Source organism: Harpia harpyja, chromosome 13 (assembly GCF_026419915.1).
Source record: "Harpia harpyja isolate bHarHar1 chromosome 13, bHarHar1 primary haplotype, whole genome shotgun sequence".
Lineage (NCBI taxonomy): Eukaryota > Metazoa > Chordata > Aves > Accipitriformes > Accipitridae > Harpia > Harpia harpyja.
In genome coordinates, this window is record NC_068952.1 from 37,915,206 (window position 1) to 37,940,874 (window position 25,669).

General features: G+C 38.6%; 1 protein-coding gene across 3 annotated transcripts in view; it reads right to left on the minus strand.

Annotated features, from left to right (window-relative positions):
• Nucleotides 1-25,669, minus strand: part of SMOC2 (SPARC related modular calcium binding 2) — a 149,872-nt gene that overhangs the window by 49,256 nt on the left and 74,947 nt on the right. For all 3 annotated transcript variants that reach the window (XM_052806066.1, XM_052806064.1, XM_052806067.1), the window contains exon 7: nt 25,072-25,146. In XM_052806066.1, coding sequence (XP_052662026.1) covers nt 25,072-25,146 — 75 coding nt within the window. The remainder of the gene's footprint in view (nt 1-25,071; nt 25,147-25,669) is intronic.

Below are 25,669 nucleotides of genomic sequence, written 5' to 3' on the forward strand. Positions count from 1 at the left end.
CAACCCTGGAAAACACATCACTTAGCTTAGTTGTTCACTTTTTATGTTTTGTATATAATCAAGCAAAAAGGAGCAAACGGGGTGAAGCAGCTGCAGTGAGAGGGAGGAAATCATTACTCCTCTTTAAACTCCACTAAATTCTTTTCTCTTTCATACTGATAAACCTTGGGACCGTTCCATTAGCTACTGTGACCTTCTCTCATTTTACATTCTTGTAACTAGCAACACAATCTGGCAGATGTGCAGGTATTATTATCTCTCGCAAACCCAGAGGAGCGATACATTTTCATGCTCTCAGCTTTGTTTAGAAAATACATTGGTGTATAGAGACTGCATGGTCAGGTCATCCAGATAGACAAACTGTAACAGCACGGAAAGGGTGTGATGGAGAATTCCCAGTGCAGAAGCAGATACGGACTGTTTCAGCTGTGAGCATAAGCTACACCACCTAATTTCTGGGAAGCTCTAGTTTCCACGGATTGAAACAACCAGCAAAGGATTGCCCTGCTGACTCAAAACCACTGGAGTCAGGGACCAGCACAGTCACCTGCATCGTGATGGCTCAGGAGCTGGTGTTACAGGCCTAGATAAATGGTCTTTACTCTCCTGATGGACTTCCTGAGGCAAGGTTTCCTACAAGCTGCTGCCCAAGCTAGAAATTTGTCTCTTTTGCACTAGGTCAGGTCTGTCCTGGTTCTTTTTCTGCCTTACATCTGGTTTTACGTCTCAGAGGTACAGAAAAGCAGTATTATGGGAGACATGTCAAAGGAGGGTTGCAAATGTGGCTTATGGCTTTAGGAGGGACAGTCAGAAGACTGATGAAACTTAACATTGCAGGTGAGACTGGGACCAAACAGGACAGCCAGTGACAATAATCAAAGGAAGGTTTAAAGATAAAAAGGAGAGTTCTTAATGGCAGAAGTCTATGAAAAATAGACAAAAAAGCAGGATTCACACCAAACACCAAGGTAGAAGTCCTGTAACTGGGAGGACTCTAGTGATGAAAAGTCTGCCTTTGAAGCGCAGCATCAGCACAGGCATTCAGGACAAAAAAACATATAAAAAAGAAACTATGGTATTTTCAGGAAGGACTTTCCCCTTCCTGGAATCTTTAATTTCTTACTCTTTCCCTACGGATGGGAAATTGTAACAAGAGGAATTTACCATTAGTCCTAAATTAGTTGTCAGACAAAATGTAGATTATTTTCAACAAATTGGAAAAAATATAAATTAGTGTGGTGGACACTATGTCTGTCAGTTCTATACGTGCCAAATGACTGAGCCTTATCACAAAACTGCTGAACCCAGTTCATTCATTTTATTCACCAAAAGTCCAGTATAGTTTATTATTTTCCTCTGTTACACAATGGCTAATGAGCTTCAGGTCAGCTATCAGGCAATCTGCTTAGTGACTGCCCAAGACAGTCATTTCTGCAGAGTCCAATACTTTTGTACGCTTTTGACATGACCATTTGTGCCACCATTACTACTTCCCTGCTTGTTTTGCCCACTAGAGCACTGTTCCTACATAAAGGAAGGAAAACTGCTCTAAAGTGCTTACCTATAATCCTGCCTGCTTTTCCCAGAACCAGAATATTAGTCCTCTGTGTAATTTCCTCTCTGAAGGAACCATTCATTCCCGTTCAAACTTTTCTTTCAATTATTTACAACAGAAGTACTGGACTGATGCAATTGTAGCCCTGTGATGACTAAGAGCTCTTATCACAGAGCTACCATACTGCTGCAAATAATTGCCTTTGTAATGTCAGAAGAGTCATGGTCAACAAACATTCATTTGCCAGGAGAAGCAGTGATAAATGTCATTAACTTAGAAAATGCTTGACAGTTTGTCCAAACAATCTGACAACAACTATGATCTGGAACCATAACAGATGGATACCAGAAGTTCATAAAGCGAACAGTACGGAAAAAGATCTATGCCACAATAAAAGTAGGATAAATACCTTAATCATTAAAATGCGTCAAACTTTCTATGGAATGTGTTACTACAATAACATTCCTTCTGGCAAAAGAAAAGCACTGACACTCCAGCTTCTTCTTTTCAGTCAATATGCTTACACTGTTGTTATTTCACTTAGATCCTTCAGTTTTGTCTTGCTGGAAAAAAAGGGATGCTTTTCCAAGCATCTTAGTTCAATAAAATAGTTAGAAATAGCTGAAAAAATCCTTTCCACATAGTCTACCATGTTAGCCAGCCACACTGTAGTTCAGTTTGGAACGTTAATTTCAGGGTGATAAACCTTCCTGCATTTTCTACCCAAAGCTATATTTTATTCCAGGTTCATAAGCATTAGTGATTCAACACACAAATTTCAATCATGTAAGGAAATACACCTTTTTGCCCAGTTTTACACCAAGAGCCTTTGTACCACTCAATGACTATCTACTTACTCTGAAAAATGAATTTTTGAATGATGAAGTAAAACCACTAAGAATGAGTTTAAAAACCTGCTTTAAATGTAATGTCTGTTGCTCTTCCCATGTCATATGGCTATTCCATTTCTTCCCTTTTTACTTTAAATGTTAGTTACTAAATGTACTTTTCCTGTTCTCATTCAAGACGCCTTCATAGTCCATTGCAAACAACCAGCTGAAATGCTGCATCTTGTCTCAGTGAGAAAGATACTCCAGCTAATGACAAACTCTCTGGATAAGTTTCATGTTTTGTATAAAATCTTCAGTCAATTCTTGTTGCCAATTATCCCTAAGAAAACAGTATGGATTTCAGTGAATCAAGTTAACTTACATGAACAGAAAAATACCTCAATAGTAGTAGATCCTTATTGTATGTTTTGTGTAAATCCTTATTGATGAAAGACTCTGTTTATTCATCTCTGATGGGTTACATAAACTGTTAATTAATGTTTACTAGGGGATGTCCTAGAGGAGAAAAGAGGTGGCTTTTCTGGAAGAGGCATCCTGAACAAACTATGTAACTGTGCATTTGTCAGTAGCACATTTAAAACACCGAGCACCATATTATGTAAGTTATGATAACCATCTTGTTAGTCTTGTAACAAGAGATGTTTTAGCCTCTTGTTTCAGAAATTCTAGCAGTTGTTGTGCTATGTCTTATCACAGCTTCTCCCAACATGTGGAATTCCATGATTACAAATAATTCTGATTTTTTTGTTGTTTAATTGTAAGTCACTCTAGTTATGTCTAAATTTCACTGTGTTCTGCAGAAACAAGTTGCCAAATCTGCAGAAAATTACAAAGGCGTCTGTATGCTACTTTAACATTTCCTGCCACTATACAAACATTTCCTTCCAATTTCCTTAACCCCACAATGTGTATATGACAAACAGAACCCATTCCAAGAAATTCTGTTTTCTGTTGGTTCCTTCTCCCTCCTTTTCTTATTACCATAATGGGCCATGAAAAGACAATTTAGACAGCCTGGTTTCCAGGGTAAAGGGATCTTTTATTAGGGCTTGAAACTCAATGTCCTCTATAGAAAGCAGGTAACAAGAAACTTGTGAACAAAAATACTCTGAAAAGTGATACACGAGCTCTGGAGGAGCACAGTGTAAGATTAGAGACAGTTAATATTGCAGTTATCCCATGTTTCTGAGAGGATACACAGACAGAATATATTCATGTCCAATTTTCAGTATACAGAGACTTAAATTGTATGACATTTTCTGCTAATCAAAATGTTATGCAAATCACCTCTCTGTCCTAGTTAATTAAGCCTAATTTAGGCACCCCTTTAGAACACTTCAGATACTGATTTACACAAGTTTTGTGCTAGTTTATTTCAAAACCATAATAATTACGATGCATAAATAGTCATCTTATTGACACCCATGCAAACCTCCAACAAATTCACATCTCATGGGGATAAGAATCTGATCCATTTGCTTAGGATGAACCCTCCTTGAACCAGTGAAGTTAATAGGCCCCAAGGAAACTGATTACAGTGTGGTTTTGTATTTTCAACTAGTTTTCATAGTCTTCAAATTTCATTGAATGGATTTCCACTTATACTACACCAAATTGTATTTCCACATATGACCAAAATGTTCACTTTAGAAAGGCAGTGGTAGGTGGGATAATTTCTATTCAAGCTATGCTCTCCTACAGAGGAATTTACGTTGACTGGATGGTAAAATGATCCATTACAGCAGTGGCCCTGTTATTCCTAACTCCAGCAAACATGCATCTTCAAGGTAAACTAGCAGGTTCTTTACCTGTCACTGACCAATTTCATCACCCAGAATCCATCATGTCTGTTCCCGCTATAAACACAGCTAATACAAATGACAAAAATTCTCTAAATTCTAGTGAAGGAGAGGTGTAACTCCATGGCTTCATATTCTTTCAGGGTTTCCAGCTTTCGTTTAGACCTTCTCTAGCATGGCAGATTCCTTCTCTGAAGAGGTAGATGAAGTGGTACAATGTGGTTTAAGATGCCAACTTCATACCCTTTATGCACACAAAGTTATCTCCTCATCTCTCATGGCCAGGGTATGGGCATCTCACACCAGTCTTTATTAAGAAGACTTGTTCTTACAAGAATTTGTCTACCTGCCCTCTCTTGATGGTTTCACATAAACTCGACTAACAGAAATCAAGTGCAACTCAGTGCTGCAAAAAAATGCAGGAATTAATTTGCTCATGGTACTAGCTTCTTATAAAGACTATTCATTAGCCTAAATCAAAGAAAGAGTATTTATGTGGCCCAACCTTCCCCCAGTAGAAATCCATGGAAAAATACCCACTAAATTCAATGGACAATATATCAGGCCTCAGCTGAATATATTCACATGCACGTATGTTTCCAGTTAAGCCTAATATTTGCTCATGGACCAAGTACTGATTGTAAGGAATAGGTAACATTAATAAATACTCAACCTTAGTCCCGACATCTAGATGGCAACCAAAACCTAAGACTAAATTACAGTATTAATACTCATCTGGAGCCACATGTTTTGATTTACATTAGGTTCAGATACACATCAGCATGAGGGTTCTCAAGGCCTGGAGAAAGCTGGCAACATTCCTACCCATATTTTTTCTTGTTTGTGAAAACTTGTGGGAACCAAATATTTCAGGTCCCATGTGTGCATTTGCAGAGTGCTCTCAGTGTACAGCTGATCACTATTTTGCACTTTTGGAGCTTGGGTAGATGATTGTGGCTAAACACAAAGCTCATGGCTTCAACACAGCCCTAAAGATTAATTTATTTACTTTACTCCACTGAACAAAGCAGGATAAATCACAGACAGATGCTCTCATTTATCTGTGTGGTTTCATATACAAAGACACTGCAATACACAAGGAGGATCATCTGGAAATGCACTGAGCCCATCGAAACAAAGATCCAAAACACAGAGACCACCAGCTCCCATTTAGCTTTACCTGAAAAGAACGTGATCACAGCCAATCTAATCTACCTGTACACACCAGGATTTTCTCAACTTGTACCCTAGGTTTGAGTAGCCAAGTAGCACTATGTCAAATCAAGATTTCTGCAATACACAAATTGTGGTTCTACCAATAGGTGAAAGTTTAGGGGCCCATAAGACAAAGATCTCAGATGAAAATAGGATTACTTGCTCTTTAACCAAAATCCAAACCCACTTGTCTTCTGGAATTTTTGAAAGAGTTTCTTGTTTAGGGAAGGTTTTGCACATAGCTCTGCAATTCTTTATTTTTCTTAGAATTTGAAATACTAGGAGTACTGTGAGAAAGACTGTAACCACAACACTGTAAAAGAAAAAGAACTGTTTTGCCACAAAAGCCTGCTATTTTAGCATTTTGTTTGTTTGTTTCTTTGTTTGCTTGTTTGTTTGTTTAATTTTTAACCCAAATTCTTGGTTAAAGAGATGAGAAATATTATGTAAGTATTCGATTTTCTTCTCTCACAGAATTATAACTAAATTACTCAGTCATTTATAATCCTTTTTCTCCTTCACTGAGTTCTCACACTGCCATTGTACAGATTATAAGGGGTCAAACTAGCTACCTGTTTTTCAAGAAAATGTAATTCCATATTTTGCCATTCTTATTTAGATTGAATAAGAGTAGCGTGAGATCTGTACATTGACTTGATGAAAACTCACAGAGAAGCCAGTTTTCATTTACAAGTGTGACAGAATCTGGCTTTAAATGTTTAAGTATTAGCATTTACTCCTGCTGTAGATAAAGGTCAGAGAAACATGAAGTTAGTATACATTAGACTATAAATCTGAGTTATTTCAAAGATGCATATTGCATTAGAGCCAAAATGTATATCCTGAACATCCTGAGTCAAACATTTATTATACCATTTATGACATGTGAGAGAGCAGTGAACCAAGAGCAGCACATTTTTGTTAAATCTTTAACAGCAGTGTGTGAAAGTGATAGCGAGCCTTTGCAAAGTGGATTGCATAGCCAGACTTGATCCAAGTCCAAGGGCTGTTTACACCCTACCCTCTACAATGGATCTTTGAATGCAACCTTAACACATATCAAAAATCTTTTTAAGCCAGCTGGTCAATCACATGGCATCAGGCTTCACAAGGAGAGTGAAAAATCTTCCGGTCTTCTGAGGAGATGAGGTCCCTCATCCCCTTTTGCTCAATGAGTTGGGGACATTCACTCAATTACAAAGCTGGAGAGAGGATGGATTATCATCTCCAGGTGCTCTTGCTTGACTTTGTTAACTTGGCTCCCCTAAAATGAGAGAGGATACTGTGCAAAAGACTGCCCCATCCTGCAAGGATACATCTGAAAGCAGTTATTTGCCAAATGGGATGAAAACTGGTTTTCCTACATAAGAGGAACATCGGTTCCTATTATTGCTGGTTATGGCTGCCTCATCCTGCCAAAGCAGAGCAGCACCATAGCATTCAAATTGGAAAACCAACCAAACAAAAAAGCCACCACCCAAAATTACAGCAAATGAAAATCACTGACTTTTCCCAAACACAGTGGCTAGCTGGCCAGTTTGCTATAGCAATCTAAAGGCTCATTCATTAAACAAAATTGCGCAAAGCTACCATTCTTGCTTTATGAGTCTATTGACCAGCAAATGTTAGTTTTCTGCCAGTGGAAAAATCTCTCATTTTTAAAGAAATATTTGAAGTGAAAATAAAGCTGGTTCACTTTTTCCACAGAGCTGTGAAAATGAAAGTCTTTGCCAGGTGAGCGGAGGGTAAGTATTTGTTTGAATAGCTCTACTAAAAATTACAAAACAAAATGTGCAAAATGGGGTGCCTAAGTTCATACTTTGGCACTTAAATACACCAGCCAGCTTACAGGAATGTGTATCAAACCAGTGCTTCCCTCCCCTCAGTGAAACAGGAGTTGTTTCTGTTCACCATTTGGGAAACTGAGGTACTTATATCAGTGCCTGTGTATGACTTTGGATCCTTGACCTTAGGCACCTGAGTAATTTTAATTTCAGAGCTGTACAGTGGCATCTCTGGCTGCAGTTTGTGCCATGTTCCTGCCATTGGTCCACATTGCTAACGCTGTTGGCAGGGTGCAGTGTTTTCCAGCCTTATTGCTTAACTCCTGCCTGAGGTGGCTGCACTCCACCTACACTTTGTTTTCTAAGTATCAACTCATTTCCAACCACCTTACAGACAGAACCTTGACTACTGTCGCAGAATCCAGCAGGAGCTAGGAGGACTTCTGGCTGTTTTATGGGAATGTGATCTGAGGTGCACAGTTAAAAAATACGCAGATATATTCAAAAAATAAGAGAGTATTATTTTGCATTTAGGTAGTGGTCCTTTATATGTCTCAGAGTATCTTACAAAATGGTCAATATAATATGCACCTCTATCTAGTTCACAGCAGACTGGATGGGCATTTCAGAATGGTAAGGATTTGGCCCTCTGACACTGAGCAGAAATACAGAGACTAAACAGGCTGCTGAAACAGTAATTCTCCTTTCTTTCTCAGTGTTTCAGGGAGTGTTACTTTGACAGCCATAATGCGAAAGTTTATGCTACCATCATTCCCACTGCCTCTTCTGTGCCTAAGCAGAACAATTCCACCTCCAGGGCTCTCAGATCTGTACCCTTCAAACCTACTTGATTTAGAAAATCCCAAGCTAATTAATGACAGATGAATCAAAACCTGGTCACTTTTATACTGACTTGCTCTTCTTCATCTTGTCAAAGAGAAGGCAAGAAGCAGGTGGAAAAAGAGCGTGCATATTATTGCTCATGTCTCTAATTACAAGAACCGTGTTGTGCAATGAAAAGTCTTTTAACAGAGCAAGAAGCAAATTCTGTGAAGTGCTATCATCTGGTGAGTCACTCTGCTCCCGGAATGCATTAACTCTAGTCCTCAGTATGAGATTCGACAAATAACATGAAGCCTGGTCAAAAGGTAACTGCACTGCTTTAACCCTGCACAAATCCAAAGGCTCATCTTAGACTAAATGCTGTACAGGTCTTTCCCCCCCAGCACATTACATCCAAACCACACTATTTATATAGCACGTAGGAAGTCAGTATTCGTAACAGGAGAGGTACAGGATTCAGATAGAAGACCGTTTACTGATTTCAGCCAAGTTTTGTGTGCAGTAAAGAGGATGAGCCAAAGAAGAGTAAAAGCCAATAAGAATAGTCTAATACTATTTCTTTCAGCTCCAACAAGTTTTTAATATAGTTTTATGTAGCTCTTTTTTTTTTTTTTTTTTTTTCTTGTCTCATATGGCCATGGTTAAACAGCTCAGCTTGTGCTTTGGTTTCAAGAGCAAAGCCAAATCTTTGGCTTGGCTTTACCTTCAACCTTTGGAGAAAAACAAGGACAATCTGAATTAAAAATAAAAATGCTAACTCCACCCCACTTTCATCTCTGTTTTCAAAAAGAATTAGTTCTCTGAAGTGTAGATAATGCTAAATATGGTGTGATAGGGAAATATCCTTATGCTTTTGAAGAATGAAAGACCCCCTATCATGCTGAAAATCCCAGGCCACAATTTCTGTTCCTGTAAACTAGAACCATTCCACTGTACATAGTAGGGATCACCAACAGAAAAGTTGGTCCCTAGCTTATCCAGAACAATTTTAAAGGCTTCATAGACAACACATAGTAGCAAAGTCAAAGACTTTTTGAACCAGTAAAATTAGAGTTTTAAAGTGTGACTAATGATCCTTAATCCTTTACAACCCATGGTTACTTTAAGTGCTCAGAAGATTATTAGTTTTAAGTGTTTAACATACCACACAAATGGCCTGTATCAATGGAATAAGCCTTGCATAAATACTTCTCCACAATCTGTTGTGTGTGAGAGTAAAGAACAGGTTTCAGAAAGTGTTAGTTTTCAAAGTGTTTGCTTAGCCTGCTTCCCACAAATATTTTCAACCCTTTCAGACCTGCTCCCATCCTGTCTGCCCACACACACATGCACACCTACCTCAGGCCTCATTTATTTTGAAGCTCTCTGTGACCAACAGAGAAAATCTAAAGGACTGGTTTTGGCAGAAGTGTTCAAATAAAACAGATTCTAAATATTTAACTTTTTCAGATAATGAGCATCACAGGGAACAGCAATGTCGGCATTCAGTCACCTAATAAGGAAACGTTTCTATTATCGCTTATGTGAAGACAGTTCTGTTATTCTTTCCACATATTATACATTGTATGCTTTGTTTGTTGTTTGGGTTTTTTTTTAATTTGGGAAGATTAAAGGTTGTTTGATGGCTTGAAAATAACACAAAAGGAAGCTCAGTGCATGATGCTCCCAGGAGGTTGTGAAGCTGTTGCAACCAGAGCTGTTGCTAATTAAATCTGTCTATTGTTATAAAGCATTCTGGGCCAAACCAATCAACCACTAGCATAATTAATGAAGTCCACAAGGGCCTTTAGTGTGACTTGTTTTCATCAATCAGGAGGAACAAACACAGACTAAAGAAGAGTGGAAAAGCCTGAGTATTTACAAACCTGCTTGCCTTGGGTCACGCTTGTGAATAACTGCAGTACAGTCCCGTAGCAAGTACCACTGAACACTAGAAATCTTGCCTCATACACGTAGGCTCATTTAGATAAAGATAACGTGGAGGTGAAGACACAGGCTCTCCCTTGCACCAAAGTCATGGGCATCCTCTTTTTGCTCATGTTCTACATATATATTTATTGCAATCGTGCAATGGCAGCTACAGTTTGCAGAAAGAAGGGGAGGAATCTTTGAAGTTGTCAATCAGTTGCAAGGAAAAAGAGTGAAAATCCAATGTCATGATTTACGTGACTGAAACAAAGAAACCAACAAACAAAACAAAAGGCAGGAAGTCTAGATGCAAAATTGAAACTGAGAGAAAGGGTTTAGGTAGTGCCCTTTCATTTAGAGAAATGTAACTATTTCAACATTTTTCTCTTCACTTCCACCTCCTGTAGCATGTAAGTCTGTAAAGCTCCTTATTGTATTCAATAGTCCTGTACTAGACACTATCTCTACCACCTCTCTGCTGAAAGTTTTGCTTCTGCTTGCATCGATCTGGTCAGACTGCAGCAGCCCTCCCAGCAGCAGAGCCAGGGTTCAAGCCCTGGAGTTCCTGGCTGGCTGCCCCCAATGTAAGCAATAAAACCACGCTGTCTCCCTGCACTAGCTGACGTCAGATGCTTTCGCATACAATACTTTGTAGGCTGCTTAAGTCTCCCCAGTGACATCCTGAGGAAGTAAAATTGGCACAGAATATAGGCCAAGACTCTGAGCACTGGTCATTCAGACTAACAGTGCTGATGTTATGACACTCGCATTGGGTTTTATTTGAAAAATACAAATGAACTTCCACAAAAAACTTACAGCCTTGACTATGGAAACATTCTTCCTTAGAAAAGCAGTGGATTAATGCTGAAAATATACTCCACTAGCTTTAGCATCAAACACCTAGTTGCTCCCACAGTATCCTGCAGTATGGATACCACAACTGGACATGGTATCCCTGAAATGGTCTCTGAAATCCTATGTAGATAGGTAATGACACCTTTCCATGCTTACTCAATCTAGGAATCAAACTCTCTTTCCTATCCATTGCACTGTTCAACTGGTTGCTCCTAAGAACTCTCAGCTTGGTTTTGGAGTCACTGCATTTTCAGAATACAGCCTGCAAATTCATAGCATGATCTACAGCCTTTATTCCTTGATTATTCTCCTCAAAAGGCTTCCAGTTTATGCCTTTGGCTGCAACAGTCAAAAAGAGAATGTGGAAGAATAGAGAGAGGAGAAATCAGTGTTACAAGAAAAGCCTAAAACAGCAGCATTTGAGATTGAAGAATGATACCTAGGTAAAAATCAAGAAATAGGCAGTGAAGATCAGCTATTGACAGAAGAGAAAGCAGACTGCAGAGAAAGGACTGGAAACAGAACAGGGAATTCTGTGTGTGTAACCAACACTGAAGATGATTAATTATGCCAGAGATAACAGAGACTGTGATAAAATTGCATAAGGCTCCAATAAAAGCAGGTATGAAAAAAGGTGAATTAAGCTTAAAGATAGCATTCTGACCCACAAACTTTCGTACTCAATTATACAGGGAACAAAAAGATCCAAAGCAAGGCTTTTTTCCTCTAGCCTTGCTGTGGACAGGGATGCTCCATATAAAAGTCACACGGGCTCATTTTGACATTGTATTGAAAAGGTAACTGCACCATGACATCCTTGAGGCTAGCACTATGGTTTGTTATGTGACATTATATACTCAGACATGCATTAAGATATTAATAAATACTCAGTGCTTCTGAATACACATACGCTTCAATGTGCAGAACACATCACCTCATCTGGAGAGAATGAGGCTGTACAGAAAAGTAATAAAGAGAAAATACTTTGTTCACTCTTTCAGCTGGCAATACAACTGGAGTAGCTGAGCCCTTGCGCTGACAGCACATCCATTAAAGTCAAAAGGAATTCCAGCTATGCACTAGCAGCAGGATTGGGGTGGACTGTCCTATTATCACTGATCCAGCAGACTGATATACCACATACTAACTACTTAAAGAAATGAGTGTGCACTGTGTTTCCAAGAGAGGCAATAACACCATCATCAGTCCTGTACCGCTAATGTCCCCATTTAGAAGAAAAGTAAAAGAAAACTAAAAAAAAAAACAACCTCAGGCCTGATTCTCTTCTCTCCTCATAAGGCTTCCAAGGGCATTACCCTTCTAATGACAGTGGAGTCACTCCTATTTACACCACTCTGAGTAAAATGAGGCTTCCTGCCTGCTGAAACTAAACCACCTACTCCTACAGTCATTTGCTATTATTATATTGGACTGTTTAGTTAAAGGGGTGAACTACAGGATGTGTGACTACATTAGAAGTCACTGTTTCATACTTGGGATGTTGGTAGGGAAAGGGGGAGAAGTGACCTTTCAAACCACTGACATTTATACTGGTATTTTTGGCTTTGCTGCTTCTCTGTTGTATCAACTCAAAGAAACTAAAAATCATCTCAAATTGCTTTTTAAACCTGATTAGAAGCTGCAAGAACCCTAAAATTACAAGTCCCTTAAGCTAGGTGGGATGTAGCCTTTATTCAGCCAAACAGGAGAGCAATGAGAATAATGATTCTCTCACTACCTTCAGGCAGCAAGGGCTATTGAGATTATGGCTTTAGCTACATGGTGGGAGTTTTGGGAAAGTCAGAGAGGAACCATCCAAGATCAGAAGTTACTTACACTTCTGCTCCCCAGTCCAATTAGGTAAGTAAACCAACAGAAAGGGTCCCGACCTTCTTGCCAGCCAGAATAACTAGGCACAGTGCTATTGTGAAAGAAGGGTGAACTATACCACGACAGAGTGTGATGGTCATGAACCTCTGCAACTAATCACCTCCCCACCTCTGTTAAGAGTCTCCATTGTAACAGTGTCTGTGGGTGAACTTGCTACATGACAAGTAAACATAACCAGACAGGATCAACCCTTGTCAGCTCTTACATCAATGGGAGTTTGCCTCAACACAGACCTGAAAACTTGGCCTCATGACTGAGGGAGACACTCAACCCTTCCTACAATCTGAACCTGAACAGCTCATGCAATCCTGAACTATCTTCTACTTTCTTGCCAAAACTGTCTCAGCTTTTTGGGGCACGAGAGGTGTTAATTTGACTTTATACTCCTCTGCTTCCAGATCAAACACCAACCAGTCTGTTGCCCTGATCTAACTGGGTGCACTGGAAAACAATTCAAGGGCATTATAGGTCACCTACATTTGAGGAATTTATGTATTTATAACGCATTCTAGTCTAACAAAAACTGCATCTAAGCAATCATCCAAATAGAGGACAATAAAAGTCCTTTCATTATGATGAGTTTTCTTTACCCACTGAAGGACAATAAAAGTGGTAAGTTTAAATAAAATTAAGATCTCACTGGAAAACAATGAAACAAGGTAATCAACTGTTTAAATGGTGATAATATAATTTTTTTCATAGCTTGTTATGACTGTAATAGGGTTGGTTGAAAAATTTCATTGTGATTGTCTTTGGTGGAAAACCAGATCTTTAAATGAAAAGATGTTTTTCATTCAAAGTGTTTGTTTTTCATAAAAAATGTGATTTTTTTATGAGAACAAAACAAAAACAAAAACCCACAACAAGTTGTTTCTTTGTGTTGAACTTCCCAGAGAACCACAAAATCCAAGATGCCTACAAGTGTTCTGAGGTATCTCTGAGTTTTTAAAAAGGGGAGATTGTTATATCCTGCATGTATAGTCAGCCTAAGGACCCTGGCCCCTGAAAAAGAAGAGACTAATGAAGTTTCAAAATTACAGCTCCCACAAGGCATTATTTTGACCAATCAATATTTTGAGTTTTGAGCCAAAACTATTCAGCTTTTTGAAGTTGTTGTTGTTGTTGTTTGAATTTTCATCTTGAAAATACAATTTTTAGCTGAAAATGCATACCTTTTCAAAAAAAGTTCCCTAAGAAGTAATTTTTTTCTGTAGAAGGCTGCATTTTCAATCAGTTTGGTATATTAAGCTTTGCCCTCTCTTTTCCCTTGTGTTTTGTAATGCACCAAGAGAATTTAAGATCTGAAATTTAATTTACAGCCTTAATCTTATTTAAACATAGTTTTATTTGTGGTTGAATGCAGATACTTGGCCTGCCGTTCTTAAACTAAAACAGGTATTAAAAATAGCTTAATGAAAAACAGTGGTCTGTCTCTTCAACCACTGCTTCTTCTCCAGTAACATAGAAATCTAGTGCATTATGGCAACAATATTAATGTTATTTCTAGGCAGTGCAGAGTGCAGGGAAAACATAGTGTCTAGCATTTATCTGGAACAGTCTGCTATGAGAGAAGACAGAGCATGATGGACAGGGTGGAGCGAAGCAGAAAGCAAGCCAGTAATAATACAATACTTGGGGTATATACAGCATCTTGCAGATGAAAAGATCTCAAAGTGGTTTTACGTACTTTAGCGATGTAATTTGGCTAGAACAAGTTCCCTTGTGCCAATTATGAGCCTTGGTGTGGCTTTTCATGGAAAGGAAAGGAGACTACACCAGTCCCAAACAGAAAAGCCAGTGTGTTGCATTAAGGACAGGCTAGGGGAAAGGATCCACGGATGACAGCATTAACCTGGGACCTTGGTAGTCCATAAAAGCAGACACTGCAGTAAAGGCTTGGACTGATGCAATAGCTGCATTGCAGATGTGTGGCCAACACACAGGTTTTGGGGTGAATTCCACTCCTCCCACAGAAGACCCTGTAGGAGTTGAATTTCTCTTGCTTGGAAATGGAAAATGCTAACATTATTGATGAAGCCTCAAAAAGTTCCTGCATCACATGGCAATTTTTTCAAGAATTAATGAAAAAGCCAAGGATCTATTGGAAAATAATTAAGCAATGCATGAACTGTAGCACGAGCTGTCAATCTTTTCAGGAATGCTGTTCAGAGATATACCATTTGACAAATAAGACAGTTGGAAGTCATATGTGATAAATCATCCCATTAAAAACCCCTCCAAATTTAAACCACCATGACTGCCCAGAACCTGATCTACCAGGGAACATCTTGAAATGAATTCAGACTGTCAGAAATGTAAATGTCAGGAAACTGAGGTAAAACTTTGACTCCAGCCACCAGGGCTGATTCATGTTACATGGCTACCGGTCCTTCCATGGTCCATAGCAGTCAAGAGTTTTTGTGCAGAATGCGGCCAGATCAAGCAGTAGAATGCCACAGTTCACAGAAGATATTAACAGGGGAATATTTTGCCATAATTGTTTTTGGCTTTTTTTAAAACACTTCTTTCTCAGTTATTGGAAAGGTGGACAGTTGGTCATTTGACTTATCTTCATGGAAGAAAGAGAAAATTTCCTCAGAACAGTCTAGTCGGTCATATAAAACCAGAATAATCTTGCCAGAACAGCTCACTGGATGACTTTGATTAAAATTAAGAGCGAAACTTAAAATTTTGGTTTTCTTAAAATTAGCATTTTTAAGAATTTTTATCAGCTCACAGATGAAGACATAAGGAGTTCTTAACCTTGCAAAATGTAGGAGAGAGTTTGGTGGCTACCCTTGGAATGATGGAATAACTTTCTTCACCATCTATATTCCAAACAGGGTTTCTTGTTCAAGAGCATAACCACCAATTTACTGAAGTTTTGAAAATATGAGTCTCAGAGCTCTCTGACATTGCAGGTATTTCTTTCACTTTGTAATATATTTTTTTACTGGCTTGACCTCAAGAGTAGTATTGGATTCTGAATATTTCAGGAAAAAAAGGACAATTGTTTAGATGCCAGTTTGCAAATTTAGATGCCAAATTCTATATGCTCACACTTGACCTGGGCCTCCTGCCCAAGAAAGTGCATCAGGATCAAGAAAAATTTTGCCTTTACTGTATTAATAAAGATATGCAAAGGTTACTGTCTATGTTCATTGCTTTTAGGGTTGTTGCCTGGCAGGGGGCAGGGGCAGGGAAGGGAAGGCATCTCTGCATGCAACATGGATGTTTTCTCCTAACTATCAGGTCATTGGGATGATGATGGAAGGCCTGGCAGCTCTTACTGTCAACCCTGCTGGACTTCTAATTGCCAGCAAAATTTGGAAGACGTATCTTCTACATACCACCCAGCAATCATAGTATAGCCATAGCCAGATCCAGACTGTCTTGACTGAAACATTTATCTATTTCCCAGAAAGATTATGTCTTTAGATATGATCCAGTCCAACATGTTTCTGTGCATTAACATGATTTACGTGATTTTTTTTTGCATCTGTCATTAAAATATAGACTGTTAGCCTGACATCCCTCTTAGGATTTATGAAGCTTATTGATGCTTTTATGATTATGCAATCTGACATCTGGTAAACTGTGGAAAGCTGCGGATAGGTGGGGGAGTGCATGTCTAAAAACTAAAGGAGAACTTCAAGCAGGACTGTTGTGTCATTTACTCACTGCAGAAAGTAATCTGATATAATTAAAAATGGTCAGGAAAGATTACTATCTTTTGGCATCAAATTTTAACACATGCAGTAAAATAGAAATTATCAACCTTGCATAAAACAGATCTTGTCTTTTTTTTTTTTTCTTTTTTTTCTTTTTTCCCACAGTGGGGGTCCAATAAAACCTTGGAACATCCTGAGCATAAAGAACATCAATTGGATGTAAAACAGAACTCTATTTTTTAATGGTTTAGGATGGGAGGATCTTCCCCTGTAGTGGGAGGAAAAAACTGGAAATGTCAGTGCTTGATCTTTATAAAGGTTTTGAACTAATACGTAAAATTAAAATGAAGATAAATTAAAATGCTTGTGAAAAGGATTATTGAAGATAGGACAGTACTATAATAAGCATGATCCAGCAGCCTGCAAATTAAGAATGTATCATAATATACAAGCACTGTGGGGAGGTCTGGAAAGTTTTATCTTCTTGGAAAAGGCTGAAAGAACTGAAAGAAAACTGTAATTTTCCTCTACCAATTTAGGACAGGCAAGGCAAGTAAAGTAAAGGCAAGGCAAGGCAAGGCAAGAAAAGTAAAGGCAAGGCAAGGCAAGGCAAAGAAAGGCAAGGCAAGGCAAAGAAAGGAAAGAGGACCAAAGAGTATGAAGAGTAATTTTCTTCACAGGTGAAGAGGGTGAAAAGTACTGTTCTCTCTTTGTGTAATAGCTAAATCAAGACCAGGATATCATTAAAAATTGCTACTGAGAAGTAAGACAAAGCTCTCCATTAGGAACTAAGTCAACCATTTACTGATTGGCCCTAATGGTGTGAGCAACCAGTAGTTTCAAAGCCACCAGTTTTTCAGCTGCCAAGGAGTATTCTAAAAGAATACTACTCTGAAACTATTCTGATTCTTGACAGAAAAATAACAAAAAATGGAAGAGAAGAAGAGAACTACCTCCTGCTCTTCAAAATATTTAAAAATAAAACAGTAGGGGATATAACAAGACGTGACAGTGCCTCACACATCTCACTCCCCAAGTTTCTTAACAATGCTGTTTTTATAGTAAAATACAAATCACAAATTACAGTTCACTCCAAATAATTGAGTTCATTCAGGAACTATAAAGGGAACATTTAGTGTGTTAGCAACCAGAGCCAATCCAAAGAGTCTGAGAAGGCCATAAGACTTAGCCTGGAAGCTTCCAGTCCTCCTCTATATCAGTTTTTCTTACTTAACTTCCTCACAATGCTTTTCTCTTTATCCTCCATGCACAATTTGCTGAGATAACAGGCCAAACAACAAATATTCTACTAGCTCATGTCTTCCAGCACCACAAATTTTACAAGGCCCAAAAGCCAGATCTGTGGCCATCACAAAACATTCAGACTTCAGCTGTAGATGTCATGAAAAAATGCTAGTGCCATTTCTGGTGTAGGGCAGATGAGCCCAAGCTATAAAGTTCACAGTAATAATATCTGGATTTGAACTTGTCCAAAATTTGGCAGAGACTGACTGCCCGTCTGTAATCGACCGAGCTCCCATTAGCAGAATCCATGTGTGGACTTAATAGCCAATTGATATGTTTGAAGATTTATTTAAAATCAAGAGTTCTGCCTTCTACTTTCCTTTCATAGCTTGAATTGAGGTTCTTAGGGCTCAATTCAATGCCATTTCTGGTACTCTGGACTATCAAACCTACATGCGAGACCACCACAGATTTCCAGTAGGCTCTCGTAACTCCTAGCCCATGCAGATATCAGATACACCAGGCCACAGGAAGGCAGGAGATGCCTATCTTTCAGCAACTTACTCCCATGCTCTTGGTTTCTCCAGCTACAGCCAATAGCTGTACTTACAACACATGTTTGGGAATGCAAATCCCATCTTTGAGTTTGGCTGATACCTCACCAGTTGTTGGAAGGAAACACTGTCTTTAGGGCTGAAATGAGGTAATAACGGGGAAAAAAACCACTGTTTTTCCTATGTAATTCAGTGATTTGCAATTAATGAACCACTCCTACTCAGGCTATTTTCCTATGCAAATATACTTTATATATTCATTTAAACTCAATTTCTGAGGGTCCAATATAGGTGTAATGCATTCAGAATGAGTAGAACTCTTTGGACATACATGAATATTCTGCTCCAAAGTCTTCACCTGCCCCTCCTTTAATGCTGAATACAAGCAAATTTGAGAATGGAAGATTGGCCAAGGTTCTGCAGGCCAACACACGACTTACTAGGAATCCCTGCTGAAAAATGGAGGCAACAAGCTTTTAAAACACTTTCAGCTCCCTCTTCCCTGTGTTCTTTTCTCAGTTTGTTATGATATCCATTTTGATTTCCTTCTGTTACAACTGGTTTCATATCTCAAATCTTCACATTGCAAAATAAGCCTAATTCAAAATAGTTCTAGAAAAATTCTAATTAATTTGTAATAAAGACCTAACTGGGAACATGCAACTGGATCTTATTTTTTTCTTGCTAGCTCACACACCTTCAACTGCATGTAATTTATCTTCAGTCAATATTAAAAGCAACATCTGGAAAATGCAACAATTAATGAGAATAAATACAAAGTCACTGAGCTGTTACTCATTTTCCTGTCTGTAAGTTATTCATTTTCCTATGCTTAGAAAGGAATGGCTATAAGAATTGATGTGATCGGGCAGACGCACAAACTCTTACATTTATTTCCTTAGAAAGAAAATGCTATTTTTGTTTCTTCATGTAGGCTTTTTTAAAATCAGGGCTGAGTTTTGCCAGGATAGGCATAGCAGGAGAATGTTAGCCAGGTTCAGTTTGGAGTGAACGTGAGCGTTTGAGTATGGAACAAGGTTTGTCTTGGTTCTTTGTAAGAAGGTGACTTTCAGGGAATGATCAGTGCACAGGGATCCCACTGGAACAATTGCCTCTCAGAAACAAAACAAAGCAAGCTAACAAAACAGTAACCTCACTGACAACCAACATAGTTTCCATGTGAGAAAAACTCGTATGTACAAATGCTTTAAAGCAGTCGGATGACAAGGCAATAAAAACTGCATTCAAATCTCAGAGTGTCACTCTATCACATTAGTCAATCTCACTGGCTGACTTGGCCAACGGATTCAGACTATACAGACAGATAAATGCAAGCAGCTATTTGGTATAGGTACAGACACATAATTGCTAGTTACATTATGAGATTAAATTCCTTATTTTAGTCTATTAAGAATGTATTCACAGTAGACATTGCATCACCTGTTCTCATTTGCATTTGCAGCTAGTCTATCCTACATAACTGTATGTTCATTTCAGTGTTGTCCCAGCTGGCATTTTGAGAATGGAACTCCCGTTGGATCAAGCCCTCTGGGGCTAATTGATAAAATCTTGTAACAGATTCTTAAAGCCCTGAAACTGATGGCCTGTAGTAAAATGGCAGCAATAAAACACTACTCCGTTGTGTCAGACAATTAAATAAAAAGCTAAGTGTTCCTTTCATGTGTGCACAGCCAAAGAGAAAATTGAAATTGAAGTTGATTCTACATTACCAGAATAGCCAGGTACAGTGGCTGAAATCTGGGCACTCTTGAAGTCACTAAAGCCATAGTTTGACAAGACAATGAATTCTGATTTAGGATTCTTCGTTGTGGATGAAAAATGGCATAATCACATGATCCACTACTTTTTGCATAGATGCATTAAGAATTTTGCCAGCCTGACCCTGCCTCAGCAGCCTTTATGCCAGAACAGGGTTTCCTCTGGGCCAACCCTATTTTATGCTGGATCGTGTATGGCTTGTCCTCTAGCACCTGCTTAAAGCATATAAGCATAAAGCTGGCCGAAGGCACAAAGCTGGCAGAAGCACTGCGTCACGGGTCCGTGCCTGATCCAGATGAAACGTGAACTACTGGGTGAAGTAGTAGCATGTAGTCAGAACATGAATGGTTGTTCAAACGCTGTCTGGGAGTTCTGCCACTGACAGCCAGGGGCCCTAAATTTCTACCCACTCATTTCATGTGTTTAAAATTTAACTCATGAATCAAAGTCAAGGTCAGTAATGTACAAAGAAATGTGACAATTTCTTCTTGTCTTCTATTTTGCCGGTCATACCGGCTTACCAACAAAACAAACACCGATTTTTCAATCACTTTACAAAGCTCATTAAATAAACTACACAACTGATCAATGAACATATAAATCATTAGTGCTAATAATGCCATACTATTCAATCTTTAAGGAAACAGAATACAAAAGTATTAATAATAAGAGAATAGAACTGAATAGTAAATACATGAAACTCTACTGTGTCTTAGCCAATGATACATTGTTTAACCCTGGCCCTTTTAACTTGAATTACATTATCACCAGAATCTCTAAAGACCTTAAGCACATACGTAAGTATATTCCAGATTATGAATGAGTTTTTGCATCCTGTGTTTGCAAAATTAATGAAATTTTACACTGAGTATTATTCATTCTCATTTGTGTGGTGTACAGATTGTACTTAGAAATTACTCAGTACTGTAAGAATTATTTTTTAAATTAACAGTATTATCAGTTAAATTCACCCTATTTGTTTTTCATGGAAGTGTTCCCACAACAGACTATTAGGAAAATTTGGCTCTTAAATTCAAGCTAACAAAATGAACCCTAAGCTTCACTGGCCATAGTGAAAAGGATTAAACTACCCTTCCTTTGCCTATACTCAAACTCAAAAAAGGGCATCCATCCTCTGAAAAATGTCACACTTGGTTCCCAAGAATCCCACAGGGATAATAAATGCTGGTAGAGCCGATGTAGCAAGGAGAACCAGAGATCTACAGTCCAACCTGAGCTCTCCTCAGGGAACTGCATTTTCTCTCTTAGGCGATGCAAAAGTGCCTGTGCTGTCACGCAGTGTTCTCCACCACATCAAGGCTGCACCTCGCCCTGAAGCTACAGTAACTGGCAGCTGCTGAAGACATAGTCCAAATTATCCAGTTTTGTCAGGGCAAAAAACTTTCTGTCCTCTGGTCTTTACAAAATACAAAAGCTCTAAAAGACTACCTGGATTTTCAGCTGATACTGGGGTGGGATAAAGTTCACCTAAAGCACAGATACCTTCACATAGGTTAGAGATCTAAACTAGTCACTGTGCCCAGTGAGGTCCAGTTACCCAGTTAGATGGCCAAGCACAGGTGTTGGCTTTATGATGAGCTGGGCTGCTTTCTCGCCTCCACTGACCACGCTGACCGCATCTCCACAAACTACAGCAGGAGTTTAGACACTGAGTTCACACACAGACAGCAGCGCTTAGGCTGCTACGTTCTGATGTCTTGATCAGAACCCATATAGTCCCGTGTTCAGTGTTTTCAATGCATTCCTGTTTATTTTTGATAGCTGTTGCTATAATTCTTATTTTTGTCAATCTGATGTTGCAAACCCACAATATCTTCTGTGAAGTGGAGGAAGAAATGAGGAGTGTGGGGGTAAAAAGAAATCCAGAAGAAACAAAAAAAATCACAAAATACCTGCAAAGGCACCAAGCCATATGTATAAAACATAATCTCAGCAAACACCTATGTTATTTTAGCAACCAGATGCATACTTTTTTCTAATTCTGGAAAGAAAAAGTATTTTAAACAATTCTGAAAATCATCTTCAACACACAAAAAGAGCTAAAATGGAGATGTTTCTACCCAAATCCACCACTCTAAACAGTTATTGTTACATGACCCGATGTTGATGGGGTTTTTGCCAGCCATAACATTTTGTCATCAAAAGCCAATAGGTTAAATACCACTCCACAAATGTCTTTAGTGAGCAGCAACAGCCTATTTCTCTGAACCAACAAAACGAATATGCAGTAGAAGTCATTATAGAGCATGGATATGTAATCCCGTAATTTCATGCCCTGCATCTGTAAGTCTCCCAAATGCCATTACTCTGTGCTAAGTTAATTTAGGCTGATTTAATCAAATGAAAGCACTGAATAACTAATATAAACTAGAATTTCCTGAGCCATTATTTTCTATCTTCCAAAACCTAAAAGTTTATGCTGATTTTACTGGCTAAGTGTAACTGGCAGGCCATTTGCAGAGTAGCAAAAGCAAACCACTTCAGCTTCAGGATGAGTACAATAAATTTAATGTATTCATTTGCGTTCCTTAACTCACAGAAACATTCTCCTAAGGAGACTGATTTCTCAGGTCAAGACAAGTTTCTTTATGACCATGACTTGTTGACCATGATGTATTAGGACATATATTCAGGTAAAAACTAGAAAAAATAAAAGCAATACAGACTAAAATAGTCGGGTTTCAAGTAGAATATTTGAAGTTTGTCTGAAATTTTTAGCATTATTATTTTTCTTTAGTTATTTTCTACAGGCAGGGCTAGGTCATAGTGCTATTTGCACCTGAAGAATTTATTTGAAAGCACTTGGGTTACTATAGAACAACAAAAGAAAATTTAGCCCATTATGAATAAATTGGGTTTCATCTTTTGTTTTATAAACACAGTTCATATGCAGACATAAATTCTCCTCATTTTACTCAGACAAATACATTTCAATAAGCTTTCTGGTGTTTGTATGACCAAGTCTGAATCAGAGTTTGCTAAGCAAACTGAGTAAAGAAGACATCTGTATTTATCCCTTATATTGAAGCCTGGGTGTCCAAAGGTGGTGAGTTTACAATCTAGTGGATTCAGTCACGAGGTCCTTCCTTTTCTGTACACATAGCAGGCCAGAGTTCATTCTCTGTGGATGTTCCCAAAAGCCTTGGGACCACTCTGAGAGGTAATAAGGGGAAAATCTAACCTAGCTTTTTCAAGACCTTAAAAGACCTGTTTACTGAATATCAGTGAGGTTCAGCCATCAAAACAACTTACAAATATATGGTCACTGACACACATTATACTTTGGAGTCTGGAAGAGAGACACTGCCTAGCACAACTGGTGAAGATACTGTTTTTAGCACCTAGATTCATCTTGACTGATTATTTCATATTACACACACAAGAGAAGTTACAGCAGAGAGAGCAGTGGTCCCTTCTGGTGCAGCAGGTACACCTACAGATTAGAGCAAGGCTGGCTACGTAGTGTCTGCTGGCAGACTTCTGCTAGTTCGGGTATGGCACCACAGCCTGCAGCATCCGCTAGCCCTCCAGAGATCCCCTCGACATAGCACAGTTGTGAGCAAGTCCGATTGTCAGCAAATCCAACACAAGCACGCTTTTGATGCTAATGCACCATGGGCTAGGAATCCTAAGAGAGGTAGGTTACGCTTCTGGTTTCTCTTCCTGTGTAAATATGTCTTTAGATGGACTGGAGGTTACAAGTTCCCAGTAATAAACCCACCTTTTCTTCAGTGTTTTTCTAACTTTGTGTGTGTGTTGAAGCTTTGGCTTCCAGCAGCTGCACTGTAAACTCAAGAATTCTTGCTTTAGATCTAGTCTCTAGCACTTTAAAAATTAAACACTCCTAAAAGTGACGTATTTCTACACACGTATTTTACACAACAGAAATCCAAAAGGAATTCTCTTCTTGCTAACACTGACTAAAGAAATGACAGAATGAATCTCCAGCACAGAAAGTGTTTGCTTCAAACTCTTGTCTACACTCTGTTTAAGGTCCTTCCCTTAAGTGTCTACTGGAGAATCAAGGAGAGGAAAAAGTATTAATAATTATTGCTTTGATGTTAAAAATAGCTTATATAAAGGAATCTGTAAACCTCTTGGTAAGTATATGTCTGTCTGACTGTCTTATGGTGATTGCTTGGCTTTTTAAACCCTTTCGGGCCTCAATTCAGTAAAATACTTAAGCACAGTACTTAATGTAAAGCACAACCTCAACTGCCACTGGATCTGAAGCATGCTTTTGGGTGATTTACTGAATCATAGCCTGTATCATTAATGTTTCCTTTCAAATTAAACATTTTGCCAGAGAAAAAGAAACCAGGGAACTCAAGAAGATTCACTAAAGTTTATTCCACTGAAAGAAAGGAACAGTGAGGAAGGCATCAAAACTTATAGTCCACCAAAGCACTGAATGTATCTGAACATTTTAGAGGCTTCAGTCTTAGGACATTCACCTGACATTCCTAGTGCAGGTTTAGAAAGCTCAATTCTGAAGAGTGATGAAAAAAAGTAAAGCCAAAATGCGACAATTATGCAATAGGCAACATAATTAATTCACACTAAACTGGCGGTCAGTCTGTAAAAAACAGGTGAGTGATGTAGCAAAAAAGCAAGTAACACTGTCTTTCCAATTTCCTGTTAACTGACCACTGGTTTCTGATGGGACTTTGCTGCTCTTCAGGTTTGCCTCCTAAGATTTACCACCACACTGTAATTTTCCAAGCACGTTTTTGCTACACATCACCCCCCAAAAAAGAAAATACAAGTAGATAACAAAGAGGCAGAGAATTATAGAGGATGTAAAAAGTAAATGTCAGATCCACTCACAGATGCAAACAGATGTGAGCCAGAGGCTTTAGTGGAGTAATATCTGTTTACACCTAGTAAAGCCTGGCCAAAAATATTTCCGTATAAAAGGAACGTATGATGCACGAGCCTACAAAATCATCACAATGCAAATCATTAAGTCACTATCACATGATGAGAGTGGAAGCATAACGGTTATTAAAATGGCTTTCACGTAAATGGCTTCGGTTTTAACAAGGCTTAATGCATGTCTTCACAGGAGCTTTGCAAAGTAAGCATAGCATAAGTTTCTTACCTGAGCTTTTATTGGTTTTGTTTTGTCTACTCTTTACTTGCTCAGTCCATAAGGTAGGATAACGAGAAGCTATATCTAGAAAAAAAAACAACAGAAAAAAGTTGTAAATGTTACAATTTTTTAAAAAGTTAGTAGCCGCTGAATATTAAGTGGCTAGTTTTAAAGATACATGGATCTACAAAAGAAAAGGGTGCACAGGTTTGTATTAGGACAGTTAAAACCTCTATTCATGCAAAGGCATGAATAGTTCCTTCCTTATCCCATTCATACAAAAGGTTGAAAGAAATACTTTTAGAGTAAAATTAAGTTTAATCAGAATAAAAATCTCCCAGTGTGGACCCAAAATATGTAATAACTTCAGATCAGATTCTGTGAGATTTGCAGCGAGTGGTAAGGCAGCCACAATATAGGACTATCACTGCATGTAGGCCTTGAGCTTTCCATTCACAGAGCACCAAACTTCCCCAGAGGCAAATAAGCCTGGCAAAACATCAACCTTAATATTACTGGGCAATATGCTGAGGACAGAATTTACCCTTTAACTGCCTTATTTGGCTATGCAGTTTTAATCTGCACTCTGGCTCAAGTTTAAAACCTG